Raw genomic sequence first — 27,515 nt, 5'->3', positions numbered from 1 at the left:
TGGTGTACTCCAGGGGGGAGAGTGGAAAAACAGCAGCTTAAAGCAGCAAAATATGTGCCACTAATACGAACCAGCACCAAAACCCAAGACAAGTTCCTGATATTGGTTTTTTTCAAAGTCTGTCACTTTACTTGACTCTTATTATTATCTTGTAATTTTTCTCCTCTGTTTTCTTCCCCTTTTATTTTAAGCATTCTGTGTATCACTTTGGCAACTCATGTAAAATTGTCAGGCCAATAAAGTTATCTGAATCTGAATTTGATATTTCATGACTGCTTCTGAGAGGAATAGCTGAGAAGGAACAATATTATCATTACCACCAATTTGCAGTTAGGTGGCCTGGGGAATGGCTCGCCTGAGGTCATGGTATGCTTGGTCTTGCGCCAGATCTAGTGCCTTGCCTCACTCCTTCCCCTGCGCAGAGTACAACATGGCACCTGCTGCTGCTGCTGCTGCTGACTGACAGCCTTCCTCATTAGAAAATTAAACTAGTGGGGACATCAGTTCCGTGCAGCTCAGAAACGAAGTTGAGCTCTCATTCCCATCAGTGAAATAAGTTACCTAATTGCTTCTGTTCCAGTGCTATTTCTGTAAAGACTTGTCATTTTTTTCCAGCATTGAGATGCCACACTTTGTGAGCGCAACCTGCACAAAAAAAAAAGTGTAGAGTAATCCTGTGCCTGCAGCGCCAGGAGACACAGGCTGGTGATACTGAAGCCCTGGATGCCTGCATGTTGGGGGAACATGTTACTGTACTTCCAAAGGCCAGGCTGCCCTCCACTGTATCCTTTGGGCTTCTTCCTCACTTCCTTCTCCTCAGCCAGGAGCAGGGAAAAAAAAAAACCTCAGGTCCCTGCTATTAATAAGTGTCCAGGATCTCTCTCTCTCTCTCTCCCTCTTGCTGGCTTTTAACCTGTGGGGTTACTGCTACTAAGGAAAGCTTGCAGGCAAGTCGCAGGATGACACCCCATTAGGAAAACCTGAACTACAGCACAAGGCTGTCAAATGGCAGTCTATCAGTTTTCTGAATGTAAAGCATATTGTTAGCTCTGGCTCTGGGATCAGCTGAAAAACTGCAGAGTTTTATTTGTAGAGTATAGTGACAGAGGATTCTCCTCTCAGCCAGTGCAAATCCAGGCTTAAGTCTATGAACAGCTGACTTGAATTTACTCAGAGAAGCAAAGTTAGCTTTCACCAGGTTCAAATCTGACTTAGATGTTTTAGAATAAACTGTATTTACTTCGATTAGTTCAGTGTGGCCGCAGGGGCACAGCAAAGATCAATTTTAAACATTCATGCTAAATTGGTCCAGCTGAGGAAATTCTGTGCTTATTTCTCCCCGTTCCCAGAAGCCTTTATTAAAATGGTTGTGAGCTCCTTTCCTCTTGGCCTAGCTAAGCTGGACATATTTGGCGTATATCTCAGTGGTTCTGCAAGTGCAACTACTTCTTTATGCACACTGCAAGAAACCTCTTATACCATAGTTTTTCGACCCAAATTAGATTTAGAGGAGTTGACAGAGCAAACGTGCCTGCATAGATTCAGACTGACCACAGCTCTCATTTTCCTGCTCTGCAAGACGTTGCATGGATGCCAGGTCTCTCATACAGACCCATACCTCACAGCTTAGCTGTTAAGGTAAAAGTGTTCATTATTTGGCTACTAGTTCCTACCACAGGGTGACAGGATGACATCATTCAATCCTCTGACTCAAGGTGTGCTTGCTGTTCTCCGGAGGCCATGCTTCCATATATGCCCGAGTAAATCCAGGAGTCCTGTACTAAGCGGGAAAATAGGGAGATGCTAAATGGATTATATGAGTTAGCTAATTCCCTAATCTGATGGGAGCTATTAATTGCATTCATTTGGGATTGGTTCCTCCAATAGCCCAGGTAGACCTCTACTGGAAGTGTAAGTTTTATCATAATCTGAACGTTACTGTGTGCTGCGATGATGGTTTTTTAGTGAAAGATTTGGTGATCGGGTTTTCTTGTTCCTGGTGTGCTGTAGGAGTACATATGTGCTCAGGATGAAGGAGATGTAGTTCTACTGGACAAGTGCTGCAACAAATGAACTCTTCAGTAGTGCTAGAGAGTAGTAGTCATACATCTAGCAAGTAATGCTGTGGATCGTCTTTTCTGTGCTTATAGCTGAAAATTATTATCCCCATTGGCTTGGCTGCTGGCTTCCTTCTTCCCATGCCATCTTAATTTGTCTCGGGGACCTAGAGGTAAAGGAGAAGGAACGGAGGTCCCCCACTGATGAAATCGAGGAGTGGAAGCAGGGTAATCTTGGGCCCCCTACAGATGCAGGGCCCAGAGCTTGGGCCTCAAAAGCTCATGTTTTAAGACAGCCCTACTTCCTCCATCCCTCCTCTGCCTTAGAAGAATATTACAACTATAAGAACATAAGATTTGCCATACTGGGTCAGACAAAAAGTCCATCAAGCCCAGTATCCTGTTTTAAACAGTAGCCAATCCAGATCACAAGTACTTGGCAGGATCCCAAAAGATCAATAGATTCCATTCTGCTTATCACAGGGATAAGCAATGGATATTCCCAAGTCCACTTTAATAATTGTTTAGGGACTTTTCTTCCGGAATTGTCCCAAACATTTTTAAACTCACCTATACTAACAGCTTTTACCACATCCTCCAGCAATGAATTCCACTGAGCAAAAAAATATTTTTTCCTATTTGTCTTAAATGTTTATCTAATAACTTCATTGCATGTACCCTAGTCTTTGTAATTTCTGAAAGAGTGAACAGCCAATTTGTGCTTACCCATTCTACTCCACTCATTTTATAAACCTCTATCATATATTTCCCCTCAGCTATCACTAAGCTGAAGAGCTCTAACCTCTTTAGCCTTTCCTCAGCGGAATCATTCCAATCCCTTCATCATTTTGGATGTCCTTCGCTGTACCTTTCTAATTCCGCTATATCTTTTCTTTTTTGAGATGCGGTGACCAGAATTGCACACAAAACTCAAGGTGAGTTGCACCATGATGAGAATATTATGACATTCTCTGTTTTATTCTCCATTCCTTTCCTAATAATTCCTAACATTCTATTTGCTTTCTTGGCTGCTTCCACTGTACACTGAGCTAAGGATTTCTACATATTTTCCATGATGATGCCTAGATCTTTTTCCTGAGTGGTGACTCCCAATGTGGAACCTTGCATTGTGAAGCTATAATTTGGGCTACTCTTCTCTATGTGCATCACTTTGCACTTGTCCACATTAAGTGTCATCTGCCATTTGAATGCCCAGTCTCCCAGTCTCACAAGGTCCTCTTGCTATTTCTCACAGTCCTCTTGTGATTTAACAGCTTAGAATAATTTTGTATCATCAGTAAATTTGTTCACCTCATCTATTGTTCTCTAGGTCATTTATAAATATGTGAAAAAGCAGCAGTCTCAGTATAGATACCTATAACACTTCACTATCTATTGAGAAAATTGACCATTTAGCCCTACTGTTTGTTTTCTATATTTTAACCAATTCTCAATCTACAACAGAACAAGAACATTACCTCCTATCCCAAGACATTCTAATTTCCACTCCACCAGGACCCTTTAAAGAGCACACCTTTGGGTTACTGAAAAGTCAGTTTTGTACACTGGACCACACTGGAGACTTCATTTCTCTGACTTCAGCCAGTCAGCAAGGTCTGAAGGTGGCAACTCCTAATATGGAACCTAACATTGTATAACTACAATGTGGGTTACTTTCCCCATGTGTAGCACTTTGCATTTGCCCACATTAAATTTCATCTGCCATTTGGATGCCCAATCTTCCAGTCTCGCATGGTCCTCCTGCAATTTATCACAATCCGCTTGTGATTTAACTACTCTGCATAATTTTGTGTCTTCTGCAAATGACACATCCCTTCACTTTCACTCTTAATCCCTCTGGCTTCCCCTTCCATTCACTCCCTTCCTCTCACGCATCCATCTCTCCTCTTACCACTCTCCTTCCTTCCCTCTCATTTCCGTCCCTCTCTCTCATTCTACTGTTTCCCCCTCCTCAACTCTCCTCTCACCTTAACTCCTTCCTTTCCCTCTCATTCTCTCCCCTAATTTTCTCTAAATTTCTCATCCCTTCCTTTACTTACCCTACCCCTCTCATCTTACTCCCTCTCACTTCACTCATCACATTATCCTCTCACCCTATTCCCCTTCCCTCCCTCCCCACTTCCCTTCTTTGCTCTTCTCTTTCTCATACCCTTCTTTCACTCAACCTACCCACTCTCCTCCCTTCAGTATTATTCCCCTCCTCCCTTTTTTACCCTTCCCTTCCTTCACTCACTCTACCCACTGTCATCCTACTATCCTCTCCCCATGCCTCCTTTCCAACCCTTTTCTCACCACCCTCGTTCACTCCTTTCTTTTCCCTCCCTTCCCTCACACCCTGCTGCCCTCAAAGCTGGAGGGGCCTGGCCTCCCTGCCAGTGGCGTCAATCAATAGCGAGGTCCCAGTGCTTCTTCTCCCTGCCAGCCACAGGTTAATTAAAAAAAATAAATAAATAAACTTCCTCCATAGGCCAAACCCAGCAGTGTGAAGGAAAAGCCTGGCAGCCCGGTCAAAAGAGCTCTGCGAGCCTGTCCTGGCTGCAGGCCATGATTTGGGGACCCCCCTGCTTTAGGTGATTGCCCGCCCAATGGAAGGACCAGCCCTGAATGATGAAATTTAATCTACAATGGAGCATGTGACTCTTGATCTACCATTAATATTTTGCTTTTTTCTAATGGAAGAGGATGGTTTTCACTTACTGAGGTCTAGCAATGAAGAATATGTAACATACAGTATTATACAGTTACAATTAGATTCCATGATATGTTGTTACTGTGAAATATACTCCTTTTATACACAGGAGGTTTAAACCTTCTGCTTTAGCAATAGTTGTGACGTACAATAAATGTGTCCTCAATGAGGTTGGGTAACAGGGTATTAAACATGCCTTCCTGTTTATTGTTGTTGTATGGTTTCTCAGTCTCAACCAAAAGGCCTAAAAGGAACCATTTTTTCATTTTTAGGTCTGACCCTCTGCTTGGAACTGGCTATGAGAACAAAGAGCAGTGAATGTGCCTTATAGGGGTGTGCATTTGTTTGCAACGTATTGGCAATCTGCAACGTATAGGGCCATATTCGTTGTATTCGTGGGGAAGTGAAACGTATCGCGATTCCCACGAATACAATAAATCTTCACCAAATTATTTGGCCGTCTAAAGGATTGAATTTAAACAAAACCCCCACCCTCCTGACCCCCACAAGACTTGCCAAAAGTCCCTGGTGGTCCAGTGGGGGTCTGGGAGCCATCTCCTGCACTCGGGCCGTCGGCTGCCAGTATTCAAAATGGTGCCGATAGCCTTTGCCCTTACTATGTCACAGGGGCTACCGGTGCCATTGGTCGGCCCCTGTCACATGGTAGGAGCACATGATGGCGCCAGCTGTCCATTGCTCCTACCATGTGACAGGGGCCGACCAATGGCACAGGTAGCCCTTGTGACATAGTAAGGTCAAAGGCTATCGGTGCCATTTTGAATACCGGCAGCCGATGGTGTGTGTGCAGTAGATGGCTCCCGGACCCCCGCTGGACCACCAGGGAGTTTTGGCAAGTCTTGGGAGGGTCAGGAGGGTGGGGAGTTGTAGTTAATTAAATTTTAGTCGGGAAACGAATAAGAATGGAACGCATGAATGGATCGGGGGCCCCCCTTGCCAAATGCAACGTATCTGCTCCCCCACGAATACGAATACCAAATGGAACATTTGCGGTCCCTTTGCACATCCCTAGTGCCTTACCCACAACTCATTTCATAGGATATCATGTTGATAACACAATACTGCTCAATGGACTAAATATAACAATTTTGGTCCTGGTGAACAGTTAATTCTTTTTGATACTTTTTATTGTATCAAGATAAGTATTCTTCAAAGATGCGTCACACAAACTTTCAAGCCCATGTAGATCTCATCTCCATACTCATCAGTTCTTACCTTGATCCACTAAAATATATTGTGATCTGCAAATAATTCATTGATATGAGATACTTTGCAGACATTTATTTAAAATTTAGGTGTTTCTACTGCCATACAACAGTTAAATTAACCATTAGATAAAGAAGAGACTCCACAAAACAAAATGGTATTCAAACATTGCAGTTGGATATTTTCTCATCTCCTGTACTGATTGAGGTAGAGAGTTTGAAGAAGTAACTGTGTCTTCCCTGAGCTCTGCAGTTATGTTTTGAAGACTCATGAATATTGGTGTTGGAGGGAAGGTGACTCAGTGTGAATAGGGCGTAAAGGATCTCTGCTAAAGAGAATTCTTCCATTATTCAGAGGGACCAGGAATAGTAATACTGTGGGTTGTAAATCCCCCATGTGGGAGACTATATGGTTGAGTCCCTACACAGCATATAAACCCATGTCACCATTTTTGGGTGTGAACATTTTAGTGATGCCTAGTAGGAGCAGCATGTCATCATGCTTACTCCTATTTTGTTTAGTTTTCTTAGGAAAGGATCCTTGGGCTTATAAGGATAAAATCTAGGTATGGAAAAGTAGAAAGTGTACCTTTGCCTAACTTTAACATATCTTTTTGGGAACCTTCTGTTTTCTAGAGACGGAAGTTTTTTTATCCTTTCTTTTTCTAGTTTTGGTTTCCCTTTTACCTAAGATTTACTTTTATTACCTGCCTGAGTATCTTAGGGCTGAGGAAATCAATGTGGTTAAGAACATAAGAACATAAGAAATTGCCATGCTGGGTCAGACCAAGGGTCCATCAAACCCAGCATCCTGTTTCCAACAGAGGCCAAACCAGACCACAAGAACCTGGCAATTACCCAAACATCAAGAAGATCCCATGCTACTGATGCAATTAATAGCAGTGGCTATTCCCTATCAGGCCGATACAGTACAGTCCGCAGGAGAGCGGGCGAACGCCCGCTCTCCCAGCGCGCGCATAGGCCACTCTCCTGTGCGTGCGATTCAATATGCAAATTAGGTCCGGCGGTAGAAACAGGCAAAAAGAGGCGCTAGGGACACTAGCGCGTCCCTAGCGCCTCTTTAGGGACAGGAGCGGCGGCTGTCAGCGGGTTTGACAGCCGACGGCCAATTTTGCCAGCGTCGGTTCTCAAGCCCGCTGAGAGCCACGGGTTCAGAAACTGGGCGCCGGCAAAATTGAGCGTCCGGTTTTCAACCCGCGAGCCGTGGGCCTACTTCAAAATTTTTTTTCTTTTTTCTTTACTTTTTTTAACCTTCGGGACCTCCGACTTAATATCGCCATGATATTAGGTCGGAGGGTGCACAAAAAAGCAGTAAATACTGCTTTTCTGTGCACTTCCCTGGCGCCGGCGGAAATTAGCGCCTAACTTTGGGTAGGCGCTAATTTCTTAAAGTAAAATGTCGGCTTGGCTGCACATTTTACTTACTGAATCACACGGGAATACCTAATAGGGCCATCAACATGCATTTGCATATTGCGGGCGCTATTAGGTTTGGGGGGGGGGGGGTGGACGCGCGTTTTCAACCCCTTACTGAATAAGGGGTAATGCTAGCGTGTCGAAAATGCGCGTCCAATGGCGGGTTAACAGTGCGCTACAGCGCACTGTACTGTATCGGCCTGTAAGTAAACTTGATTAATAGCAGTTAATGGACTTCTCCAAGAACTTATCCAAACATTTTTTGAACCCAGATACACTATCTGCACTAACCACATCCTCTGGCTACAAATTCCAGAACTTAATTGTGCATTGAGTGAAAAAGAATTTTCTCCGATTAGTCTTAAATGTGCTACTTGCTAACTTCATGGAATGCCCCCTAGTCCTTCTATTATCCGAAAGTGTAAATAATCGATTCACATCTACTCGTTCAAGACCTCTCATGATCTTAAAGACCTCTATCATATCCCCACTCAGCCGTCTCTTCTCCAAGCTGAACAGGCCTAACCTCTTCAACCTTTCCTCATAGGGGAGCTGTTCCATCCCCTTTATCATTTTGGTTGTCCTTCTCTGTGCCTTTTCCATCTCAACCTTTTCAATCTCAACCAGAGATTGAAATAGGGAGGACTGTTGTAAGACCTGGTGGAGGAATGGATCTGGTTCATTCCTGGGGAAAGAGGAGAGTGTGAAGAAGATCCATGGCACCCATCTGGTGTTAACCACATTTATATCATTAAGATGTAGAAAAAAGGAGTATTGCTCTGCAGTTCTAGTCACCACATCTCAAAAAAGATATATCAATATTACCAAAGGTACAGAGAAGGGTGACCAAAATGATTAAAGGGATGGAACAATTCCCCCATGAGGAAAAGCTAAAGAGGTTAGGACTCTTCAGCTTGGAGAAGAGAAAGCTGAAGGGAGATGTGATAGAAATCTATAAAATAATGAGTGAAATAGAATGAGTAAATGTTAATCAGTTGTTTACTCTTTCAAAAAGTACAAAGACCACAGGACACATAATGAAGTTACTAGGTAATACATTTAAAACTAATAAGAGAAAATATTTTCTTACTCAACACATAATTGAACTCTGGAATTGGTGGCCAGAGGATATGATGACAGCTATTAGTGTAGCTGTGTTTAACAGTCCATTTACCATAATTAAGGATCCTGCCAGGTACTTGTCACCTGGATTGGCCACTGTTTGAAAAAGGATAATGAGTTTGAGGGACCTTTGGTCTGACCCAACATGGCAAGTCTTATGTTCTTATGGAGGTACCCTCTGTACTAGTAAGGAGAATGACTGAACTGGACTAAGCTATGAAAAATGGGAACTTACTTGAGTACACTTAGGGGTAGATTTTATAACATGCACACATGGACGCACCGATTTTATAACATGCGTGCGCCGGTGCGTGCACATGCATGCACAGATTTTATAATTCTCCCACCCTTGTACGTGCGGAGCGCACAAGGGGGGAAGTACTTTCAAAAACTCTGCATGCGGCGATGCAATCGGGCCTTCCCCCAAGAGAGAACTTCCCTAACCCCTGCCTAACCTACCTTCCCCTTCCCCTAAAACTAACCTACCTTGGCTCAATGTTTTTATTTTATTACTTGCTGCTCCTTGGGAACAGAAGTAATTTATGAGCGCCGGCCGGCTGCCGGTGCGTGCTTTCCCAGGACAGTAGCTAATGGCCTCTGCCCTGCCCAGAACACGCCCCCAGGCCCGCCCCTTTGAAGAGGCCCGGCACTTGAACACATACTGGGTTTAAGCGCATGGCCGGGCCCCTTTGAAAATTTGCCTGGCGCCCACAAGCCCTGGTCATGCGTGTAAACCCCGGGATTTACGTGCTCAGGCCTTCTAAAATCCGGACGTTGATTGGGAAAATATTATCCTAGCCACCAAATTCTGGGAGAAAGCTCCAAAACTAACCCATTAATTGGAATGGATCAGGAGTAAGAAACATCCATTGACATCAGTAACAGAGTAAATTAAATTGCAATTATTAGAAGAATGTTTTTAGAAGAGCTATTGCTGTAAAACAAACTTATAATTGTATATTTTCACCAACTTTCCATATTTAATCAGTAAATGTTAAGTTAGAAACAATATCAGCTTTTAGTATGATTATTGTTGCTGTTTACCAGAAATTGTAGTACTGGATTGACTATTGAACAATGCTCATGGTCCAGAAAATAATCTGTCCCCTTCCCCATAAGGAATCTTATGTATTTATAGGGGCTTCCCATAAGGAGGAAAGTTAACACCTAAGCCCATAACTTGAGGTGTGTGCTTTGGACTCCTGTGAGGGGACACCAGCCCAGGGTTTACAAGTGATTTCTGCCTCTTCTAGCTGACAGAACACAGTTGGGTAACATGGAAGGGGGTGCTGTCTTCCTCCAGTCATTTGGAGTATGGGGTCTCTGTAGGGGATCTATTGTCCCCTACACTAATATTTATTTACATCCTGTATATATTATATCATTTTTTCAAGCCTCAATGTTATGCTGATGATCTTAACAGTTATTTCCCTTTAAATGCTGATCTTACCACCTCTGCTAAGGCCATCAATGATTATCTAGTAGGTGTCTCTAACTGGATGAAGTTAAGCAGACTGGCACGGAATTCCTCAAAAACTGAGATTGTCTGGCAAACAAGTTAGATTATAGAGCCTAGTGTGTTAGAGATCAATCTTGATGGGTTGATGACTCTCTCAAGACAGAAGCTATCGGCCTAATTTTCAGAAACCTGCACCTTTAAATTTCGGGTGCTACGCACGTGGCTGGGCCCTATGCGCACCAAGCGCATTTTGGAAATGGCCCAACCACACGCATAACTCCTGATAAAGCCTGCTATAACGTAAGGCTTGCTCTCTGTCTGACAAGAAATAGTTCCAAATTTGAGGCTTTTATAGGCACCTTACCCCAACAAGAGTCATAAGGGGGATTGTTGTAGCCTTCAGATTTTTTTTTAGTGTTTGTTTTAGCTACCCATGCCCTGATTGTGAGCTTTAAAGATTCCATCTCAACCCATGGGGTAGTTTTAAAGTTTCCATCCAGAATTTGATGGATAGGATAACCTTTTCCCTATTTAATTGTACCATTTTTAATCCCTTAGCCAAGTTGTTCAGTCATTCTCCTTAAGCCCCTTGTTGGCACTGGGAGGGTACCTCTATCCTTTCTTCAACATCTTGAAGACGTAGATGGATACCACAGATCTTCTTCATATTCTCCTCTCTCCCCAGGAATGAATCCAGATCCATTCCTCCACCGGGACATATGATAGTCCACCTTTGTGTTTTTGTATTTGATTATATGATTACTTATAAAATGTATTATTGTTTAAGTCTATTATTATTTTGATGGTTAGGTTGTTTAAATTTGGGGAGGGTAATTTTCAAAAGTCATTTATGTGGGTAAGTGACAGTTTACCTGAAGCCCTTTTTTAACTAATGAAAAGATTGAAATGGTTGTACAATCCCTAATCATTTCACCAATAGACTATTGTCATTTTTTATTCACGGCTGTTTCTCTTAAATCTTTTAAAGGTCTCAAATACTACAGAATGGAATGGCAAGAATGATCTCAGGCTGTCGCTTAGGGATCATCTTACCCCTTATTTTAGCCAACCTTCGTTGACTTTCAATATCTTTTCGTTCACAATTTAACATAGTGGGGGTAATTTTAAAAGGAGTGAATATCCTATGGACAATGCAATAGCATATATTGTAGCAATTTTCAAAAGCCCACTTACACAGGTAAAGTGCATTTGCACCTATAAAACCCTGTTTTATGCAGGTCATTTTTTTTATTACTCCCTATTTGTCTTACTCTAAAGGCAATGCATGGATAGGGCCATGGATATTTGTCTGGAAAGACTGAAAGATGTAAGCACCTGCAAAATATTCACATTCAGGAAAAGATTTATGATTTGCTATTCTGTCTTTAAAAGAACATACACTGGTTATAACTGGTTAGGGTTAGGCAACCCAGTTTGTAGTCCTCACCATCTGGAGCTCCTACTTAAAGAATTATGGTTAGAGGGAGATTATATGAGGTTTATAAAATCGTTAAAGACTTTTTTTTTTTTTTAAAGAAAGCATTTACTTTATAGGGTTTGCACATCCTTGAGGTTGTTTCATTAAACAAACATTTACTTTGCAGTTTGTGAAACTGAAATTTAAGCTACTTGCTACCTAACTGATGTGACTGGATGTCCTTTGATCAGTTGTGACTTACTGTTCATTATGGGTATTTTAACATTTAACATTTTTAAATAGATTTTATGAATATATATTTTGAGTGTGCTATTTTATATGTGCTTAATTGTGTGTTATTTTGCATATGCTATGCATGTGTATTGTTATTGTTACGTTTTATATTATTTTTGTACATGCCAGGAATTTTGTTTTTAATCATGTTGAACTTTGCTCTGAGCTCTAAGGATGGTGTAATTAAAAAATCTAACTAATTAAATAGGTACAATCAGAGTATATTCCTAGCACCCTGTGTCTCTAGAACAATTTAAAAGAATTGGGTTCACCTGTTATGCACCATGTTCATCACCATCCAGTCGGAGGGGTAAACAGTCTTCCCAATCAGGTCCTTAAACATGATAAAGGTTTCCATGAGAAAGTCCTGCAGGGAAAGAAGGAAAAAAAATTGCCTCAGTTGAGTCTGTTTTCAGTGATCAGAACTATATGTCACTAAAACTGCAATTACAGCTGGCAAGAATGCGTATCTGCATAAGCAGAGCTGGTAAAGAGGTCAAGTACTGATTCATCCTAGAATCCAGTAGAGCTGATCCCTTGTCTAGAACATGGGTAAAGGAGAGTGTGGGGAAGCTGCACTGCCACTGTCAGGGGCTTGGCGAGGACGCACACAAATCTTTAGCTTCTTGTACTATCAGTACTGCATGCTCAGAGCACAAAAAGCAGAGAGGTCCATCCTGAGTAAGCCGGGGAGCAAAATAGTTATCCAGGTAAAGTTACCTGGATTACGTTAACTGGAGATTCAGAAGAACATATCCAGATAGTTATGTTTATTATCCTTAATACACTGTGTACTTTATAAAATCAATGTGGTTTAGATAATAAACACATAGATATTCAATAAAAACTAACTCATAATACAAATATCTAATACTTAAATAACAAAATACATCATACCAGAAAGCAATAATAAAGCACAAATTAAAATAATGAAATACTGGAATAAAATCACCCTAACGTTAAATATCAATCAGACATTAAAAGCTAAGGAGAATAACTAGGTTTTTATGTTTTTTTCCTTGAATTTTAAGGTTCTGCTGAATATATACCCAGATAAAGTTATCCAGATAACTTAAAGAGAGGTAGTCTTCTGACCAGACTTACATGACTAACTGTCCAGCAGCACTGAATGTCAGCGCTACCCAGACAAAGTAAAACCACATCCTGGAAAATTGACCATAGACTTATTTTTGTGGGAATAAGTAAATAAAGGTGATTGCTGCAGGAAGAAATGAAGAACTGTGCCACAAAGTAAAATGGATGAATATTTAAAGGTCAGAACAGGAAGAGCAGGGTCGAGGTCCTGCAAACAGGGGCACAACAGGGCAGGCATTTGTGTTTAGGATGCAACAACAGAACAAAAATCAATGAATTTGAAACAAAGGTATTTTCACACTTTTATTTTTTAATAGAGGAATTAACTTGCAGCCTGTGGCAGGTAACTGAAAGCTAATGACCTCCAAACAAGCAGCTTCATTCATCTTAGTAATTACTAAACCACCAGATATCAGGAAATGTACACGTTTATTAGCAAGAAAATGGACTTTGACATGGAGCCCAAAGATGCTATCATCTTCTCTTCGGTCAGAATTTGACTAAAACCCTGCAGATAGGAAAACAGAGAATAAAAAGCTTTGTTTTATTTTTCTTCTTTAAATGCAAAGGTGAACATGTCATAAATCTTCCTCTCGCTGTCATCTGGAAATCCGTTAAGTGCTAATTTCCTGTCCGAGGGAACAAGTATGAAAAGGGAGCCCCCTTCATCATTTTAATGACGCCTCATTTACTTCTGCCTCACGTTAATTTAATTAACATTAAAACCCAGCACATCTGTCATGGTCGCCATGGGCATTAAATATTAAAGATCATAGGTCCTCCTTTATTGGTCGTTGACTCCTTCCCTTCCTCTGTGGCTGGGGGGAAGGGCTGCTTGCAGCAGAACAGAGTAGCCGACTTACCTTTCCTTCTCTGTCCTCCCGTTGCCTAGACTACTGTCTAATTTTGATCCCCGGAAATTTTGTCTACTGGGGAAAAGTGAACATTTGGGACTCGCAGTAACGTAACAGCATACTAAATGATGGCAGATAAAGACCCAAATGGTCCATCCAGTTTGCCTAGCAAATTGCCTGCGCGCAGCCTACCACCGTGCCTTCTGTTAAGGGTAGTAACTGCCACTTACCCCCATTCAGAAATGTTACATCTAAAAGTTAGCAACAGGTTAATGCCTTTTCTTCATTTCTGTCTTCAAGCCATTAGGGATCCTCTGTGTTTATCCCATGCCCTTTTGAATTCCATTACCATTCTTGTCTTCACCATTTCTTCCGGGAGGACATTGCATGCATCAGTCACCCTTTCCGTGAAGACATGTTTCTTGACAATTGTTCCTGAGTCTACCCCCAAGGGGTAGACTCAGAAACAAGGTCAGGCAATAGCATGGCAGAACTATTTGCCTGTCATAGCTGCAGTGACTCCATACAGCCACTTGCACACAGAAAGAATCATCAACAGTGTCGCAACAATATCACTATGCAGAACCTTATGTGAAAAAGAAACAGACATGCTTACAGTTCTCCCATCCTTCAAAGGACTTTCTTGGCTCTCCGTCACTTTCCACACAGACTGCAAAACTACTCTCCAGGATTTGTCTTAAAAAATCCTCTCTGGGATGGCTGCTGCATCCTTACTACCCTCATTCCACGTCTACTTCCTTGATGCCATGAGCTCCTTTCTCCTCGTTCCTCCTTAGCCAGATGTCATAATTGCTGTCGCACAGCCCTTTACTTCAATAAACTGAAACTTTAGAGCAGCCACCCACCCTCCCTTTTCATCATGGCCTCTGTTAATTTTACTGGAAACCATTCTGAAATCTTAATACATGAAAAATGCTATAGAAAACTGTGCTGTAATCATATTTATTTATTTATTTTTGGTTTTTATATACCGGAAGTTCCTGTATAATATACATATCACTCCGGTTCACAGATAACAGAGATAACTATCGCCGGGATGGCGGTTTACATGGAACATATCGAACAGTAATTCTATTATAAAGTTCTTCCTGTGCACAATCCAAGATCATCCAATAATCATATCATCATATCCAATAATCATATCCAATAATCATATCCAATAATCATATCATCTTGATCTCTCAGTGTTTATTTATAGTCCAAGGGGACTTTGTTTAAAAATGCTGCAAAGCTACTGGCTATCACTGTGAAAATAGTTAGGCTGGTGAACTCTCCACAGGGAAAATGTATTTACAGCAAATAATTAAAGTGGAATTTTACTAAAGTCATAAATCCCGTTTGGGAAGGAAAAGTTAATTTACTGCTTCATTAAATGGGGAAGGCACACATTACCCTCTTTTCTCTCCTGACACGAATGTCTTCTTCATTGGTAATTTAATTTAAAAAGTGTCATTTGGTGGAATTGAGCAGAATCCTTGGGCAGTACCATCTTCTCTCTGTTCCTACAATGTCTGGGAAATTCTGTATCATAATCACAAACTTGCTATGAAATGGGAGATGCTATTGCTTGGTGATTTTAGTCTGCCAGATGTTGACTAGGTCATCCCGGCTGTAGTGCCATCTAGAAGCAGGGAGATATTGGATTGTGCACAGGAAGAACTATTCCGGCAGTTGGTAATGGAACCGATACATAAGGGGGCATTGGTAGGTCTGGTACTTAGGAGAATGGGTCTGATATCATAGTGGGGAATCGCCTGGGTTCCAGTGACTACTGCATGGTGTGGATCAGTATTAGAACACAGACAGTAGTTGGTCATTGAAAGGCGTGATTCCTTGATTTCACGAAACTAAGATGCCTATCCCTGGAAGGGATCAGCTAAGGAGAAGTAAAACAGCAGTGGGCAAAACCTGAACAAAGTATTGTATAGGCAATAAACCTTTTTGTTTGGAACGTAAATAAAGGTGATAGGAAAAACAAGACACTGGTTTTCTAAAGAAGTGGCTGAAATGCTAAGCAAAATATGGTCAGTGTTCATAAACTCCAAGAGATTAGGGATGTGCATGGCAAAACTTGTCATTTCATGTTTTGCTTTTATTTATTTATTTATTTACTTTTTAACTTTTATATACTGACATTCCTGTATAGCATACAAATCACACCGGTTTACAATGAAACAATAACATCGCATGAGAGCGTTACATGGAACAGATAACAATGCGTGAACTTTATGTTTCTTTAGTTTTGTTTTTTTTATAATCTGACACTTCAAGATTTAAAAATTGTTTTTATCATGCACTAAAAATGAAAAAGACATGAGTTTTGTTGTTTTGTTTAAAAAATCAAAATGAAATGATCTAGACAATAGTCTTTCAAATGAAAGCGTGTCCCTATAAGCGATTGCAGAAAGAGGAAGACAGGCAAAAATATCTAAAGAAGCTAAGAAAAGACGGGGAATTAAGTCAGGAAAGCGAAGAAGAAATGAAAGACAAAATGGCCAATGTGATGGGAGAGGGCAATAGAACAAGGTTTTAGATAGGTCAATGACTGAAAGAAGTGCAAAAAATGGGACTGAAAGACTCAAAGATGAAGGGGAAAATAGGTAGAGGCTGATACGAAGAAAGCAGAATTGTTTAACAACAGAAATGGAAGATAAGTGGACCTCAATCAATCAATTTTCTGAAAACTGTATTTTCAAGGAGCTAGCAAAATAAAAATAGTTAAAGCAATGGGGTCAGATGGGATATATCCAAGGGTATTAAGAGAACGTGGTGAAGTTCTGGCAGCATTGCTGTCTGACATTTTTAATGCTTCTTTACAGCCTGGAATGGTTCCAGAGGTAGGCAGATGTGGTTCCTCTTCACAAACGTGAAAGTAAGGAGGAGACTGGGAACATCAGGCTGGTTAATTTTATCTCGGTTGTGAATAAATGAATAAATGGAATCGCTGATAAAACCGAGGGTGGGGCCAGTTTCTGGAATTCATTAGATTACAAGATTCGAAGCAGCATGGTTTTACCAGAGGACATTCTTGTCAGATGAATCTAATCAATTTATTTGACTAAGTGACCAGAGAATTAGATCAGGCAAAAGTGCTAGATGTAATGTGATTAGATTTCAGCAAGGTTTTTGACACTATTCCTCATAGGCGGCTTATAAACAAACTAACCAGCCTAGATATGGACCCTAAAATGAATTGGATTAGAAACTGGTTGAGTGAGAAGCAATAAAGTGTACTGGTAAAAGGAGTTCACTACAAGGAAAGTGAGGTTACCAGGTGTGCCAGTGTAATTAGTCTTCGATCTGATCCTCTTCAACATTTTTGTCAGCAGTATTGTAGAAGAGCTACTGGGAAAGGTTTGCCTGTTTTGTTGATGATACCAGATTCTGAAACAGGGTAAACCCACTGGCACCTATGGAAAACATGAGGAGGGATCTAGGGAAGCTTGCAAAGCAGTCTAGAATTTGGCAGCTAGGACTGAATTCTAAGAAACGCAGGGTTATGAATTTGGGTTACAAAAAACCAAGGAAGCAGTATAGTGTGGTGGTGAAGTTCTTCTGTGCACAAGAGTAGGATCTGGGGATGATTATATCTGATCATCTTAAGGTGGCCAAATAAGTAGACAAGGCGACCGCGAAAGACAGACGAAAGCTTGGGTGCAAAAGAAGAGGAATAGCCAGCAGGAAAGAAAGAGGTGATGATGCCTCTGCATAAGCCTCTGATGAGACCTCATTTGTAGCATTGTGTACAGTTCTAAAGACCGAACCTTCAAAAGAATGTAAAGCACAGCAGGTAAGGGCAGCGAATAATCTGGTCAACTGTCTCGTCATAAAGCATATGGGGACAGATTTAAACATCTAAACTTGTATGCCCTAGAGGAAAGGAAGGAAAAAGGAGATATCACAGAGGGATTTAAATATCTCTGAGAAATAAATGTACAGGAGGCAGGTTTCTTTCAACAGAAAGGTGGCTCTGGAATGAGGGGTCATTTATTTTTATTTATGTTATTTCTAAGATTTATATGCCAGTGCCACTTTATCATTGGGTAAAAGTGGCTTACAATTAAAAAATATACATAATGGGAATAAGTACAATAGCACAAGCAGTACTTAAAAAAAGCACAATTAGTAAGAATTAACAAAATTAACAGTATTAAAATCATTCACTGTCAGACATGCAGCAGAAAGTCATTTTTCTTGTAGACATCAGTAAAAAAAGAATTACATGTTAAAGGCCTCTCAAAATAAGAGCGCTTTTAGATTTTTTCAAAGTCTTAATGCTGCCTTCTTTACGGATGTCAATGGGCATTTGATTCTACCATGTCGGGCCCATAACTGAGAATACTTTTTCCTTGCATTCTATAAGATTTTACCTGAAAGCATGGTGCGTCCAAAAAAAGATTGACCTGCAGACCTTAATGCTCTGGTGGGTTAATATAACTTAAGCATTGAGTTGATAGATGCAGGTGCTTTCCCACTCATGGCTTTGCAAATCATTGTAAGGATCTTCAAATGAATTCTTTGTTCAACAGGGAGCCAGTATTATGACATTAAAACTGGTGAAATGTGGTCATATCTCGAAGTGCCCGACAGTTTTCTAGTGACCCAATTTTGAACAACTTGGAGAGCTTTTAGTGTATATTTAGGTAGCCCCCAATAGATGGAATCACAATAGTCAAGTTTTGAAATCAGTAATAACTGAAGGACTGTTCTAAAGTCATTAGACAGCAAGTATGTCTTACGTTTGTGTATGATTCTCAATTTCCAGAGGGAGTCCTGTACCACTCTTTTTACAGGGGATTTAAAAGAAAGCTGCAAGTCAAAAATGACTCCTAAGTTTTGTGCCTCATTCACAAATTGAATTGTATCGCCTTGGAAGGAAACAGGGACATGAAGTAGTATTTGCTGTATTTTATTGAGGTAGATAATCTCAGTTTTCAACAGATTTAAAGGGAGCAGTTATGGGATGAGAGTGATAGGAATACTCTAAGTAGGGTAAAGAAGCCTAGCGGTTAGAGCAGCAGGCTGCGAATCATGGAAACCAGCAGTCAAATCCCACTGCTGCTCCTTATGGCACCCTCCATTGCCTCAGGTACAAATTTAGCACAAGATTTACTAAGGCTTTTCTCCCATACTGTGTCTATGGGAAAAACACTTTGTAAATGAGGCTCTTAGATTGCAAGCCCGGTGGGGCTAGAGAAATACCTGAATGTAATCCACTTTGAAGTGCTAAAAGGTGGAATATAAATCAAAATAATTATATAAGGAAATATTTCTTTACAAAGACAGTGGTGACAGATGGAACAGACTCCTTGTGGAGGCGGTAGAAACAAGGACTCTATCAGAATTAAAAAAAAAACATAGGACAAGCACAAAGAATCTATAAGGGATAGGAAGGGTCTATAAAGCTAAGCAGGAGATTTGGACAGGAAGACTGGATGGGCTATATGGTCTTTACCTACATCGTGTTCTATGTTAATCATCATGTCATTGCATTCAGACCTCTGTGAGGGCCTAGGATTATAGGGGAGGGGGAGAATCTACTCAACAAGTGAATGTACCTCAAATTTGGGGAACAGCAGCCTTTTAAAAACTTATTAATCAGGGATGGCCTGGTGGCTTAGCAGAAGTGCTATGCACTGCCATAGAGGAGAACTGGGATTGATTTCCAGGTCAACCTTCTGCTCCTCGGGCAAGCTAGAGCCAAGGATGCTGCAGAGGTAGCATTCACTGCCCTTGAGTGGAAAGAGTCTCAGGCATTGCTCAACAGCAACACTTTAGAGACCAGACTTAGAGTCCACATTAGTGTCAGGATCATCCGCTGGCATTACTTGAATTGCAGCAGCAGCTCCAGGTGTTGGACCAATACCCTAACCATTGAGCCATCCCAGCAGCACATGGAAGATTCAATATCCAGGAAGAAAGCCTTCGATGGCAGTTTCTGCCTCAGGCCCGGCACCACCGGGTGTGCAAACCATGCAATTGCACAGGGCAGTCCACCCGGTGGGGCAGCTTTGGGAGCAGGGAGAAGTCCGTGCTGCCGCTGGTGGACCTGAATCCTCCAGCAGCGGGAGAAGAGCATCCATGCTGCTGCCGGTGGACCCAATCGCACCACAGCAGAAGAAGAGGCCCGTGGAACCACAGGCGGCAGAAGAAAGATATCTGAGCTGCCAAGAAAAAGCAACGCAGCCCTGCTGAAATCGATGGCATGGTCAGTGCTGCCTTAGTAAGCCGAGAAGCAGCGCAGACCCGCCAGAATCAGCAGCATTGCCAGCAGGGCTGCATTGCTTTTCCACTTACTAAGGCAGCACTAACTACACCGTCGATTTTAGCGGGGCCGCGTTGCTGAGGAGGAAGAGGAGCATGCCCTGCAGGAAGTAATCCAATGCCCTGTGGCCAGAAGTCATTCCCTTGGACACAGGGGCTGAAGAAGGAGACTCTATTGCTGCTGATGCTGCCTCCTAAGTCAAAGGAAGTGAGTGAGAGAGAGAGCATGTGTGCTAGTGTGTGGGAAAGTGAGGGAGCATGTGAGCTAGTGTGTGGGAAAGTGAGAGAGCATGTGTGCTTGTGTGTGGGAAAGTGAGAGAAAGCATGTGTGTGTGTGTGTGTATGAGAGGGTGCATGTGTGTGTACAACTACCCCAGTTTCTCTCTGCCTGATAATCCATGACAATTTCAGGGCATCTGGAAATCACAAGTTCCCAGGTATGGAGAGCATGAATTTTTAAAATCCTTTTCAATTTTATTTTTCTGGTGTTATTTGCTGTGTCTGCTGTTTTGAAATATTTTATTGGTGTTTGGGACATTTAAACAAATGTGTTTATGAGTTTGTAATTGATCTTTTATTCATCAGTTTTAAATAATATTATTTGTATGTTTTTAGTATTATGATTATGTATTTCTTTTATTTCTTGATTTTATTGTTTGATGTTTGAGGAATGGTGATGGTTCTGTTTTTTCATTGTTGCACTGCATAGAGAGTCTGGCTTCTTGCGGTTTCTAGTTCAGTTTTTATCTGTGTTTGTATTTCTGCTTTATGTTTGCTCTATTCTGTATTTGGTGAGGGTCTATTTATGTTCTGCATGTGTGACTGAGGTGAGGCATTCTCCTAATAGAAAGTGCATTCGGGCTTTCAGAGGGCAAATCCACACCCAACACACATCACAATAGGCCTAAAATCATATGGGCTCCAAGTGTCTTTTTTGCAGGGATTTCTGGTTGGCATCACAGCAGGGCATGTAAATATAATGTAAGTGATATCTTTTCCTCAGAATAATATACTTTGATACTTTTCATGTAAAATATAAAGGCATAACTCTTTAACTGTGTGTGTGGAATGGGGTGGAGAGTATTGTGCAAGGCTATGAGGTTCTCCTGGGGCACCTAATACCCTTGTATCAGCCATGAGTTCGGGTGTGTGTGTGTGTGTGTGTCAGTTTTTAAAGTTTGTATCACTGAAGGTAGCTGGGTGTTATTTTGGTTAGTCCGGGCCAGAAAATGAATGAATGGGGAGGGGGACACACAGCACAGTAATTGTTTGCACAGGGCAGCAAAAAAGCTAGCACCAGCCCTGTCCCAATTCCATGTCCCTGATTATCCAAATTGGCTGGGCAGCCAGTCAAAAGGGGTTGCTGGGAACAAGAAAGTACTCCCAGCAGCTAGAAGGCACCCAGCCCTCATCACCTCTTGTTCCTGTATTAAAAGACTTTGCATCCCTGTTTGCAGATTTTCCCCTGCATGTCTGATCTTAGAGTATTGCCTTACGCTCCTGTCTAGCTGCCCTTGAAGATCCAGTCAACAGCACTTGAAACTCCCAGACCTGGGCTTGGCTCACTCAGCATCCGGGTACAGGCAAAGGCTCCAGCTTGGACTGCTACTGACGAGCCTCGATCTTCATGTAAACCTGGCCCCAAGGCCTGCCTAATCCGGGCCCAGGACTCAGAACTTGACCCTCTGAGTGAATCGGGTTGGCAGTTGGCCGGGCACTGGAGGGAGCCAAAGTCTGTGTGCTGTGGTCCAGGACCATTGTTGATTGGCTGGGTTGAGTTGAGAAGAAGATTTAAAAAAAATAGGAGGAGAAAAATAGGAGAAAACTCCTGGCAGCTGTGAGCAGAGCCTCACGGTGCCATAGATCAACAGAGGCTGTTTGTGACTGAGCTGGAAGCCCAAAGAAGCAGGTGGAAACTGCCCGGCTCAAAAAAATATTTATTAATCATATTCACCCAAGACAACTTTTAACATGTAATTATCAGTGAAGGACACATTTCAGAACTTCCACAGTAATATGAATTGGGTGCTTAAGTAGAATATGTAATTTGCTTTCTCTCCCCAAACACTTACGGACCGATACAGTTAAGGACGTGTAAGAAACAGTGCGGCAGTGCCGGGCGCACCCTCATTTGCTGCGCGCACATCTTGGTTCACAAGCCGCTCGATTCAGTATTCAAATTAGATGCAAATCCAAGCGGCATCCAAAGCGCGTCAATGAAGCAGTAGGCATTCGCAATCCATTTTACTGTATAGAGCGGTATGCAGCGCCTTTACAGTATCCAGGGTGCGCTGGTACCTGTCATTTCAAATGTCATTTGAAATGTCATTCCACCACATAAGTGGATGGTTCTTTTCTACAGACCCCGCTGCCTTGAGCGCCCGGCCGGACGTCCAAGCCACGACCTTGGACATCCAGCCGGGCGCTCAAGGCAGCACGGCCTCTGATCATGGACGCCCGGATACAGGTGGGAAGGTCCATGAACGGACGCCACGACTTTGGACGTCCGAGGTCGCGGCTTCCGTTCATGAACGTTCCTGTCTCTTTCCGGACGTCCATGACTGAAATGCCTCGCTGCCTGTATGGGGGTCTGTGCTTCTGCCTGTCTGGTCCGTAGAGACTCCATATAGGCGTCCGTAGAGGCGTCCATGTCTCCGCTGGACCCGGAGCCTCAGGACGCCTAGCGGACGCCCATCTCTCCAGTGTCCGTAAAGGCGTCCATGTCCAGAGCCTCAGAGATGCCCAGAGATGGATGGATGGTACAGTGCACAGTTGAACCGAAACATATCACATACCTCCTCCGGTCTTGCTGCTGGGTTCTCTGTTCTTGCTGCTGGGTTCTCTGGTCGGATGGGTTCTCCTTGCTGCTGGGCTCCCCTGTTCGCCTCTCCAATCTTCTGAGCATTTCGAGCGTTTCTCATTCGAGCATTTCTCATTCTGCTTCTCAACCAAATGAAAAACGGCACCAGAGCAATAATATACATGTTGTCCATGGCGCTGTCCGGTACGAAGCTGACTGAACACCACACTAACGCCAGGGTCAGGGTAGGCGGTAAATATGCAGGTTAAAGACGCGGCAAATAAGCTGGTTAAAAAGGTGATAATCTGGGCGCACGTTACTGTATTGGAGGGAATAGCTAAATCGATCATTAACATATCATATACATGCGGCGGGCGGAGACGGATACGCGTCCATTTCAGCAAGCGGTAAGGACGCATAAAACCGGATACTGAATCGCGGGTTCGCCTTACGCGTCCAAAATGTGCATCCATAGCGGGTCAAAAACAGGGTAACCGCGGCCGCGCTTTACTGTATCGGCCCGTTAATAAGTACGCTCAGCAAAACTCTGTTAGGCACTTTCGTTTTATTTATATACTTATCTCTCTATCCACCCTCTCCCACCAAATAAACCCTCTTGTTCTCTTTTATTTTTCCTGCACTTGTATGTGAATATTCATCCAGTGTGAATGCTGATTTTCTCTTGTGGGTTTTTTCAGGCTTGTTTTGAGAGCTAGAATGCTAAACATAAAAAGGTCAGGCATATATCAATTGTCGGAATAACATTTTCGGTTGTTGACATCATGGCTGTCTTTCAGGCAATGAGCTGCACCATATGATGACTGCATGTTCAAACTACACTGCACAGCTACTAAGGAGAAGCACTGGAATATTTTTTTCAAAAATATCTGTTTGTTTTCCCTTAACATAGCGGAAGGCACCTTGTACATCTTTACGCAAATAAACAGCAGCTCTTAAAATGGAATAAGAAGCGTGCCTAGCAATAGCCATTCTTTTGGTTACAGATGTGTCTGTTTTTTTTGGTTCATGACACGGATAATTACACGTCTTATGATGCTGACATGTATGCCTGCAGAGAGCAGATCATTTTCAAGGTGTGGGTAATAATGTGGTGTTCAAGTTCCCGGGGTCCTGGCAGGGGTGGTATCCATAAACACATTGCTCCTTTGTATGAGAACATGACTGCTGGGGGTGCCGTAAACAGCTCAGTGAAGGATAAGTGGTATTGAGCTGGAGTCTTCTAGAGGGGCAGATGAGATCCCATTTGCCTCTGACTGCACCCTTGCTCTCCTGTGTTGATATGCTGAAGGATGTTATGAGGTGTAAGGTTATGAAAGCATTGCAGGGACTGACTAGTACATGTTTTATGCAAGGAAAAGGTGTCCTTTACCAGAGGTACCTAAATTGGGCAAGACAACTGTCATTCAATGAAGAAGAACACAGATTACAGGGATAGGAAAGTGTTTATTTTTACATTTTGACACATGCTGACCTTACATATCAGCAGTTACACATATGTTGTAGCTTACTAAGCCATTGCTATTTGTTTTGGGGGGGGGAATGGCTGTCAACAGCCTGTTTATATATGTTTCTGGCTTTTGGATTTTTTTCCCCGTTATTTCCTATATTGCTGTTTCAAATAAGTGTTTCAGAGAGTATAAAAATGAGGTGGTGTTGAGACTGCAGGTGTTTTTGGCTTATTCAGGGCAGATTGCAGGAATATATCAGCCTGGTGGATTGTTTTCAAAACCAGCCCATGGGGAATCTGTCTGACTTCCTTGTTCTTTCCCTGCAGTGTGTGTTTCAACAGTTCCCAAAAGCACGCCAAACTGACCTGTCAGAGGTACATTATGTGACCTGGAGCCTGACAGAACTGAAGCAAAAAATCTCCAACCTAAATTACCCATTTTTTTAAATAACTAGAACACACCCAAGACCAGACATGAGCAAACACAGCTGCAGGCACCCTTCCATCCATTCAATCAGTTGCACCCCCCCAGATTTGGTTGCATCTCTCATATATACATATATTCTAATCTGAATTCCTAATCTAGTACCAAAGTCTTTTGCCAACTAATCAACTCTTGTACCAGTTGCCAAGGAATGAGACAACCACACTGCCAGCCAGTGTCAAACACAAACACTCACAGACTCTCAGATAACAAACACCCCACACACTGTCTGACACCCACTTTATTTCTGAGAAAGTGTGTGGGTGTCTCATCTGTGTCAGGTGCATACTTACCTCCTCCCTCTATAGAATCACCCACTACTCCCCCTCCCATCACATTCCTCCCTTCCCTCCCCCTCCCAGTTATTCCATTATTTAAATGCTAAATAAAGCTCTAGGGCACCTCATTGTTCGAAGACAAAAATCTTTATTGGATGGATATGGCCGCAGCATAGGTGAAACATTACATAGCCAATTCAAACATTAAACATATTCTCCTACACCTACAAGGAGACCATGCCCACACCTCACTTGTAGCTTGTATCATGCTCATTCAATATTTTGCCTTTGGGGACACCATGCTGTCAAAGCCTCACCCCTCAGATGCTCATTATCATCATTCTATGCATACCGGGTCAAAGCTCTCGGTGGTGTGACAATGTCCTGCTCCATTGCAAGAGAATGGTGATAAGCAGGCTAAATCCCGGCCATCAAAGCCGAAGACTTGACAGTCAACTCGTCTACACTCTCTCTTCCCATGCAACGTACTGGCAGGAATATCCACTGCGTATTCTCTACTTAGCACCTACTATGCACCCTTAGAACATGGTCATTCCCACCACAAACCCATAATAGTGACACCTCACTTCCCGTGAGCTCCCCACCAACCCAGCTGTGGCCAAATTCCAATAATTTCAATGCTGCCTACAAGCAATAAGGACTTTTTTAGCCCCAATGCCCAAAGCAAGGTAGAGCCCAGTGAATTGCTGCTGATGCCTCCCGCTGTGCCTCCCATTGAGGTTCTTGATCATGACTTGGTATGCCATGATCATTCCACAAGATAATGCTTATTACTACTGATAGCACAGCTCTTCTGCAATCCAAAGAAGATATCCAGGTTAGCACCCGCAGATGCATCTGCTTACATTCAGCTTGACAAGCCACAATTAATGCTGTAAACATACTGCAAAATGCCGCCAAGATAACCCTCCAGAGCCAAAGTAGGATATTGCAGGATGGCAATAACCTATGCGATGCAGAAAATCGTGATACATGCCATATGTAGCCAAGTGCCTGTCCAAACCCCTTTCCAAAACCCACTCAGATTATTATGTAGGATGTGCTATATGGAGTAATAATAATGGAAGGGGGATATGGTATCCCTGAAATCACCAATCCAAAAGGGGGATGGTTCCCATCACATTTCCCAAACATAAATGAACAGTACACGGCACAAAAAAGGAAGCAAAACTCACACCGAACTACCTGCAGAATAGTGCCCACATCAACAGGACCAGCTCAGAGATGAAGATAAATTGCCGATGAGATAAGCAATAACGGAACTCAAGTAGAGAATGCAATGGATCCATAGACTATGCGGTAGCACCACCAGATTCTTGAGTGTGAGGTTGCAAAAGCCACATGAGACAAGATTTTACCATCCTCAGCAGAGAGTTTGGCAGATCAGAGGTATGTTGACATGGCTTCCATGTTCCTGCACAGCTTCTCTCAGATTTCCATGGCTTGCTTCTCCCTCTTCCAGGTACCATATGAAAAATGCCCCTAAGACTGAATATGGACAAAAGTCGTCTTTGAGACTGGCATCCAAATATACATGGACACAGCAAGGTCGCTTAGTCCTGTTTTTTTAGTGTTAAGCGATTCATAAATTCCAATAAATGTAAATGTATGAACCATATGGGGCAGAGCACATAGTAGGGACATTGCTGCAGGGTATCAGCAACCACTAAAATAGCATTTCTACCACCTTATCAATGGCGAGCAGCTGAACAGAAGGTCACAGATGAAAACCGAACCTCTTCAGTAATTTCCTCTGTCGGCTTGGCCTATGTCATCTGAATCGGGAACCTCACCTATTCAGGTAAGGCAGTGTGAGAAGCCTAGATTAAGCAAAGCACCCGAATAGATCTACCAAATTGCATAGGGTTGGGTCTCCCTTCATGTAATAAGAATTAATAATAACTAATATATATAGGGCGAGGTTGCAAGAGCCAAACAAAGGGAGACCAGAATGCATGCTGGAAGCTGAGAGATGGTGACATGCCCATGACAGTACCGAATCACTTGCCAGTTTCCTCTAAGGTTTGCCTACCTGCACTAGAGACAAAACCAAGGGTACGTATGAATCACACTTAACTTCCCACGCCAGAAAGCAAATTAACCACAAGATAGTACCAATGTTGCACAAGCTATGATGTCATCTTGTTAGACAGTTTGAGAACTGTCCTGCTTTGAAATTAACTGCTATTAGCTGAGATAACAGTTCATGGAAAAGCAACTGGGGCCTATTCTAAAATGCGCCTACAGAGATATATTACATGTGCAGTCTTGAAAAGGTAGAATGCTATCAGAAGAGATACCAGACAGGCTAGCACTTCACTCTCCCCATCTTTAGGAAATACCTGAACAACACTGTGGCTCAAGAGGATGCAACAATCTCTGTGAAAATGTGATAAGCAATGTGGCTGATCATCTGAAGAATCGTATGGGTACAAGGCCCCAGATACGATAAATAATGACAGTGATTTCAGAACATTGCCAGCACCTTGGGACCCTAGATGTGCATGCTGT

At 42.4% G+C, this 27,515-nt stretch overlaps 1 protein-coding gene across 1 annotated transcript in view; it reads right to left on the bottom strand.

The window, feature by feature from the left end:
- The window catches only part of LOC115087992 (dedicator of cytokinesis protein 2-like), a 1,829,205-nt gene that overhangs the window by 429,083 nt on the left and 1,372,607 nt on the right, over nt 1-27,515 (bottom strand). The window contains exon 29 of the mRNA XM_029595813.1: nt 11,992-12,086. Within this exon, the coding sequence (XP_029451673.1) occupies nt 11,992-12,086 (95 nt within the window). The remainder of the gene's footprint in view (nt 1-11,991; nt 12,087-27,515) is intronic.

The sequence above is a fragment of the Rhinatrema bivittatum genome, chromosome 1 (genome assembly GCF_901001135.1).
Source record: "Rhinatrema bivittatum chromosome 1, aRhiBiv1.1, whole genome shotgun sequence".
NCBI classification, from domain to species: domain Eukaryota; kingdom Metazoa; phylum Chordata; class Amphibia; order Gymnophiona; family Rhinatrematidae; genus Rhinatrema; species Rhinatrema bivittatum.
The sequence above is the reverse complement of the archived record's forward strand: the minus strand, read 5'-3'. Positions and strand labels throughout refer to the sequence as shown.